This window comes from Chrysochloris asiatica, unplaced genomic scaffold (assembly GCF_000296735.1).
Source record: "Chrysochloris asiatica unplaced genomic scaffold, ChrAsi1.0 scaffold00200, whole genome shotgun sequence".
NCBI lineage: Eukaryota > Metazoa > Chordata > Mammalia > Afrosoricida > Chrysochloridae > Chrysochloris > Chrysochloris asiatica.
The window spans coordinates 134,422-141,722 of NW_006408718.1; the positions used below are offsets into that span (position 1 = coordinate 134,422).

The window sequence follows — 7,301 nt, forward strand, 5'->3', positions numbered from 1 at the left end:
ATCTGTTGGTTCTTTTGGCAGCCCATGGCACTTTCAATATTCTCCTCCAACACCACAACACAATTCTTCTACGGTCTTCCTTATTCACTGTCCAGCTTTCGCATGCATATGTGGTTAATGAAAATACCACGGCTTGGTATAACCTTACTTCGTACTAAGTTGTAAGTGACTAACATAAGTCTTATCCCTGTATTACAGAGCTACCCATCTCTACCAGCTTCCTCTCTTCCACTTTCTACCGCAAGAACTCCTATCTTCCTCTCAAAATCCAGCTCTAATATCATCTTTTCCATGAAGCCCGAGCCCAGATTTGGAGCAGATTTTCTCTCCTCTCTCATGTGTTCCATACCACCTGTCTCTCTATTCTTTTGTGGCCCTCACTGGCCAGACCTCTCTCCCTCCTGGTCAGAAATCAGTTCCTCCAAGACAGAGTTTCTGAATTTGGAAGAACCGTTACAAACAAAGTATCATACACCACAGAGTACTAAATAAAATGACTGATTATGTTAGGGGTTTACTTTGGAGGGGTGGAATGGAGAAGCAAGAAATCATTCCTTAAATGTTTACCCTCCTAATCAGTGGTGGCCTGTTTAGAATAAGTCGTGAGTTCATTTGTAACCAGACATAGAGAAATCAAACAACGGCTGAAGGTGTTTCTGAAAAATGTCCAGAGTTTTATTATCTTAGCTATTTCAGGAGAAAATACACTATGCCAAATACATCATCATTCTGGTAAGTTCAGTTCAAAGACGGGCTCTCCTGCTCATATACGTATAATGGGTCCTGGGAATGTATAAAATCTCACATCCAAGGGAATAACTGTACAGCAAATGCTGAAACACAAAACAAAAGATAAATACTGTGCTGCACAGTTCCGATGTTGGGGGACTTTGGAGGGCTTTGCAGTATTCAGATGGGCACTGGATTGGACAGACTCCGTTCTCTTTGGCCTCAGTAGCATGGCTTGTCCTGTACTATAGCGAGGAAGAATTGGCAGAAAGAAGCCCAGGAATCTCCGCAGTACTCCTGAATCAATGTCCTCTGGTACTGGATGTCAGGGTCCTGCTCACACTCGGGGCCACTGATGCCCAGGCTTGGCTGCTGGCCTTCTGCTGGGATGGTCTCTCTGCTCCCACTGGCCAGAGTTCGGGTGGTGGTGGTCATCCCTTTGGCCTCAGTGTCCTTCTTTTTGATCAGAGTAGAGTTCACCATCTTGAGATGGGCTTCTGGAAACTTCTTTCTGCACAACTTGGTCTTCAGGATGGTCTGGGAGTCCTTACAGATGTTTGTCTGCCGTACGAGGGACCGGCCAATCTGTCTCCAGTAGACCCTCTTTTTGTTGGTAAACTCTGGACATGAGTGAGGCTTGCCGGCAAAGAAACAGGAGAATTGATTATCTTTTCCGGAGCATTCAACCTTCAGCATGGCATTGTCTCCCTCCTCCACCACAGCCCATCGGCACTCCTTTTGGTCTGGGGTGCGAAAGTGGCCCCGAGGTTTGCGCATGCGTGGCTGGCTCCTATGCCCTGGGCTATGCCCCTTCTTTTTGTCTTGTTCTTTTTTGCCTTCCACCAAGAGTGCCAGGGAGGCCAGAAGGAGGCAGGACAGCAGGGCAAGGCTCTGGGCCTTCATGGTTATAACTTGGCGGGAACCTGTTTGACAAACGACAGGTGAGTCAGACCTGGGCAACAGTTCAGCAGAACAGGGCTGCAGGCTGGCCCTGCCTCCCACCCTGGCACGGACCTTCCTGCTTTTCCAGTGAAGCTACAGCCTCGTTGCTCCCGGGAAGACCAGACCAGCAACCCGCCTGTTCCTAGTTCCACTTGATTTGCACTTTGAGTCTCATGAAAGACTCCAATTCCTTCCTCCCTTCCTTGACTCATTCTCTGAACCTCAATGGCTCTCACTCATTCACTCCTGTCTTTGCTCACTCCTTGGTTCGTCCTTCACCAAGCAATCCCCACTACGTTTCTGTACCAGGCTAGATGTTGAACATTCATAAAACCAAAGCCACCACCTTTGAGTCCAGTCTGACTTCTATGGACCCTGTAGAGCAGAGTAGAACTGCCCCACAGAGTTTCTGGGACTGTTAATCTGTATGGAAGTGAACTGCGTCATTGTTCTCCCATGGGAGGGGCTAAGGGGTTCAAAGATTTTGGGTGCCTTTCAGTTAGCATTCCAATGCTTAGCCCACTGTGCCATCAAGAGTCCTTAGATGTTGGGCATCTAAGTGGTTTTAAAAGTCTCAGATCTCAAATGGCTTAGAGGAATTCAAGAAGCATTGAGTAGGGAATCAGTTCCAACACTCCACCACTTGTCACTCTACCCTTTTGGGTCTCAGTCCCCTTACCTGGAAATCAAGGTGCTGGATGAAAGAATGACTGTGTCTCTCTCAGCTCCAAACATGCTTGGTTTATACATTGCAATTCTGCCTGGACTCACGTTGTCATAGTTTGAGAAAGGACGTAAGAAGTGTGTAAGGAGCTAAGCTGCTAACAGAAAGACTGGTGGTTTGAACCCACCAGGTGCTCCATGGGAGAAAAATGTGATAGTCTGTTTCTGTCGAGATTTACAGCTATGGACACCCTATAGGGTAGTTCTAGTATGTCATATGAGTCCTGGCGTGGCGCTGCGGGCTAATGCACTGGAGTATAAATGTACCACAAGGTTGTCAGTTTAAGCTCACCAGACACTTCTTGGAAATGCTATACAGGGTTAGTATGGGTCGGAACCAACTCGACAGCACTTAACAACACTGTCATATAGGACTGCAATGAGCTGGAATCCATTCAATTGTAACAGATTAGTGTTGTACACACTAATGACTGGACACTCTGCTATTAACTGAAAGGTTGACACTTAGAACCCCCCCTCAGAGGTACGCTTGAAGAAAGTCCTGGCAATATACTATCTAAAGGACACAGCTTTGAAAGCCCTAGGATGCTGGATTCTACCCTGTACACACGGAGTCCCCGAAGTTAGAGTCAACTTACTAGCAATTGGTTTGGCTCAGCTGTTAACCAAAAGATTAGCAGAAAGAAGTATCCATCTGCTTCCAAAAAAGTACAGCCTTGAAAACCCAGCTCTGTCCTTAAGGTGGCTACAAGTAGAAATTGACTCAGCGACACACAGCAACAACAACCAAACACTGGTCCAGCATTTGAGTCTCCCCTTGATTAATCCACAGGAGAACCTTACTGGGTGTCTATTAACATCAGCACCCACAAGTAACAGATGTAGCAGTGAAGGCTCAGACAGGTAAACATAGTGACAAGGCACTGTGGGACCCAGAGTCACCTCTCTTTAATCAGCTCTTGCCTTTCCCTTTTAATCTGTGCTTTGAAAAATGTTGGCAGGAAATGTAAAAAGTCATTATGAACTCTTATCAGTTTTCGTTGGGCACAGTTTACCATGATAAGATATTTCAGATAACCCACTCTCCATTTAGAAAAATATCTATACACAAATTTTGCCTGAAAAGGGGACAGGTCCAGGAAATGGCCTTGATTTTATTTCCACCCTGTGTGTATCGCCTCCCCTTAGAATGGGGGGGGGGGGGGGGGAGGGATGGAGGCGGACAGAGGAGAATCATGCAAGTGGGTTATCAGCAATGAAGGTCTGAGACTGAAGCCAAATATGCCAGATGAAGACCCACACATTTTCACGGTTTAGGGAACTCAGTCCCACCAAGTCCCCGAAAGGTTCCAGACCCAAGAAATTGAATGTTCTTGTGTGGAGCAGGCAGGAGCCAGGTAATGATACTATCAAGAAAGTTCAGGTCTTACCTGGTTCTGAGGCTTCAGGACCTGTGTAATCCTAGAAGGTAGCGTGAACGTGCAGGCTTGCAGCAGATGCAAGCCAAGGGCTCTGCGGTGTGAGGCGGGGACGGTTATTTAAAAGTGTAAGACAGCGGAACTATTACAACACATCTCTACCTGCCAGAGTTTTTTCTCGCTCCTCCCAGCCCCACCCCCTCTGCATTTCTTTCTGACAACTTGCTGGCTCGAATCTCCAGAAATGCTTACCTGTGTGTCTTTAGACTTACTTCTCTCAAGCCCTTCCCTTCCACTTTGCCACCAAGATAGAAGCATGACTCAGTTTTGCAAAGTACCTTCCTGGATGGGGTGAAGACCCCAGCAGTGCTGTCTTCAGGGGAGTCAGAATCAAACTCGTAGCTACCAAACACCGTGTCGGCTCTCATCTGATTCCCGTCACTGTGGTCCTATTAGGACTCTTCCCATTTCATAGATGGAGAAATGGGAACTCGAATATCCTTACCTGTAGGTTCAGGATCACAGATCTACATAGAGATGCAGCTCAGAATTCAAACCCAAGACTCTGTTCCCATGGTTCCATCTCATACTACCTGCCCCTTTCTTTACATATTTGGGGAAATGAATGACTGAAGTGGCTTCTAAGTCCTTGCTTTTACCGTGCCAACTGAAATTATTGGGGTGGGCCCTGAAGGTTTGACAAAGAGGAAATTCTTGATCTGGGGACTTCTGTTAAAATATTTGCCCTTGGATCCAGAGCAGGGCTGTCACTCAGGCATCCTTCTACAGACAGTGTCTCGGTGCCAGAAAGACCTCAGTTAGATCTCGGTTACAGCATTTGTTTAGCTGTGTGACCTTTCCCAAACCTCTTAACCTCTCTGATCCTCCACTTTCTAATCTACAAATTGCTGACACTTTAAGGTTGTCACTTTCTTGAAGGTTGAAATGAAATTTCCTAGTGGGGCTCAGCTGTTAACATAAACTGAAGCAGAACACATGTGCTCATGGTAGGGTCTTAACTTGCGTTCTTTAAACATTGTTTGCATATTGAACATACAGAGAGATCCGTTCACAAAGGAGATGCGGGCCTCACTCTATTTTGTCTTCTTACTGTTCATGGGTATCTCGGCACCAGAAAGTGCTCACTTTCTCCTTTACTCTGCTATAGGAAAACAATAGCAAAAGCTCAACAATAAAGGGCAGCTGGACCGGGGCCGTTGGATAAGCAGCAATAGAGAATGGTGGAAACTGTGGAAAACTGGAGAGATGGAGCCATCTAAAGGGGACAACCACCACTTGGCTCCAAAAGACTAAGGACATGTGGAAATGGAGTATCAGTCTTTTTAAATGTTGCCCTCAATCCAGATATGTTTATATGAAATTGGGTGGACATCTAATTCAATTTTTTTCTAAAACTATGTATCAATGGTCTAAAAACATATAGGTCAGGAGTCATATCTGTGGCTGGTTCACTCCCGGTTGAGAATTCCAAGGTCACAGAGCTATGGATGCTGACTGGTTCACTCAAGGGATTCTGCACATGAATTCCATCACCAGTGGCTATTTACCCAAATTCCAAGCACCTTGTAAAGTTGGTTCACCTTAGGTTCCATCCCCATTGGCCTTACCACTATCCCCATTCAAGCCCTGACTTCTTCCAAAGAACACTGATATTTGGGGGCATTTTTTGGACAAAGGCAACATAAGGTTGCTTTGTTTCCCAAATGAGAAATTCTACTGGATTCTCAGAAGGTAGTCAGATTCCTTCTGGAAGAAGATTCTACGTCACAGCACATCTTTACAAGGAAACATGTGGACATCAGGATCCTTTCTAAGAAAAGTTTCTCTAAGTCTTGGCAGGCAACATGACAGAATTCCCCTTCAGGCTTCCCACGGACCACAAGTCTTCCTGCGATTCCCGCCTCCAACTTCTGTCTTTCCATTGCATAATGGGGGAGGGGGTGGAAATAGAGGTGAGATTCTTAGACCAGCTGTGTAGATCTTTTCAGAGTTGACTTAGCCTGTCATTCCAAACACACTTAGAGATACATAGATACACTTCACTCTGACCATCTTCCGAATACTCTGCCCTCACCCACTTTCCACGTGATGCCCCTCCACACCTTCTTTACTGGGCAAGCAATGGCTCATCCATCAAGACCAGCTACCGTGTTGGTGTGTGAGCCCTGCTCCTTGCCCATATTACTTCCCCCTCCCAGAGGTATTCATGACGTGTAGGCACACAGTCATGAACATTGAGAGTTTGCTCTGTGCCAGCATGGTGCTAAGGACGTGTTCCCTAACATTTCCCAAAACTTGGCACACGTAGAAAGGGGTAAACTTGTACTTTGCACTGAGGAATGAGAGACAGTTGGGAGTTCCGGCTGTCCCAGGGCCCATTGGACCCCATCCCTCAGGACTTAGGGAACCAATAACTCCTGGAGAATCACCTATAAGAAGTTTCATTGACTTTTCACAGAAATCCTCTGAGGAAGACCTGTTCATTCTCTTCCTGTTACAAATGTGGAGCTGAGGCTTGGGCGGGTCAAATAACTTGGCAAACATCACGGAATCGAAGTGGCAGAGCCTGGTTTCAAATCTGGTCTATTTGGTGATTAACCTCTCAGACCTAAGGCTCCTTCTCTCCTAATGTTCCCCTGCCCCACACCAATTCCTAGCATAAAGTAGGAATAGGTACTTGGGTCAGAATTATTTCAATAATACATTGAGAAATCTAACTTTAACTAGCTTTTTTTTTAAAAAAAAAAAAAAACAAAAACAAAAGGAAAATAAAAAGAATAGGAAGACGTTTATCGGCTCATATAACTGAAAAGTTCAAAGAGTGGGGCTGGGTCACATGGATCCAAAGGTTAAAATTATATCTCTCTCTCTTACTCCACTTTCCTCTGTTGTATTCTAAGGCAGGTTCCAGCCATTCACCACAGAAAAGAATGCTTTTTTGATTGGTTCTCTGTAGCATCTGTATGAACTCTCTCAAGAGAACTCAGAGTGTGCAATCACTATGTCCACTGCTGGAATGGTGGCTGCATAGTGGACGCAAAACGAATACACCCACTGCCAACTCCTGGTAAGCCCCTGGGCATCAGAGTAGAACTGTACTCCATTGGCTGTAACCTTTACAGAAGCAGAACACCAAACCTTTCTTCTGCAGCACCACTGGCTCTGAACCACCAACCTTGCAGTTAGTTAGTTAGTAACTGAAAGCCAACCATTTGCTGTGCTCAAGGAAGTTGGCAGCATGAAGTAAGGGAGGTATGGATCTGAACAGAAGAAAGGGGTTCTGTTTTCCAAGAAGGAAAAAAGGTTGACTATTGGGAACATACGCAAGTACTGAGACGTTGTGGCCCTGTGACAACATGGACGAAAATCCAACTCCGCTACCTCTGTATAATTTTCTTTGGTCCTAATATTGTTCATTCTATGCTTCTAACTCCAGTAATTGTAGCTTCTGAGAAAATGGTGTCTTTTACAATGCCTCTCTTAATGCCTCCACTGTGTTGGCAGTGC

The 7,301-nt window shown here is 45.7% G+C and overlaps 2 protein-coding genes across 2 annotated transcripts in view; both read right to left on the reverse strand.

The window, feature by feature from the left end:
* Positions 1-951: 951 nt before the first annotated feature.
* FGFBP1 (fibroblast growth factor binding protein 1) lies at positions 952-1,632 on the reverse strand. The gene has a single exon (XM_006872490.1). It carries the CDS (start codon positions 1,630-1,632, stop codon positions 952-954), a length of 681 nt encoding a protein of 226 aa, XP_006872552.1.
* A 2-nt stretch (positions 1,633-1,634) lies between these two features.
* PROM1 (prominin 1) overlaps positions 1,635-7,301 on the reverse strand; it is a 219,790-nt gene continuing 214,123 nt past the window's right edge. The window contains exons 23-24 of the mRNA XM_006872491.1: positions 3,786-3,867; positions 1,635-1,652 (exon numbers count right to left, since the gene is read on the reverse strand). Of these exons, the coding sequence (XP_006872553.1) occupies positions 1,635-1,652; positions 3,786-3,867 (100 nt within the window). The remainder of the gene's footprint in view (positions 1,653-3,785; positions 3,868-7,301) is intronic.

Bases quoted from the DNA above. Each gene is read 5' to 3' on its own strand.
- FGFBP1 (XM_006872490.1), bottom strand. From the start codon at position 1,632: ATGAAGGCCCAGAGCCTTGCCCTGCTGTCCTGCCTCCTTCTGGCCTCC.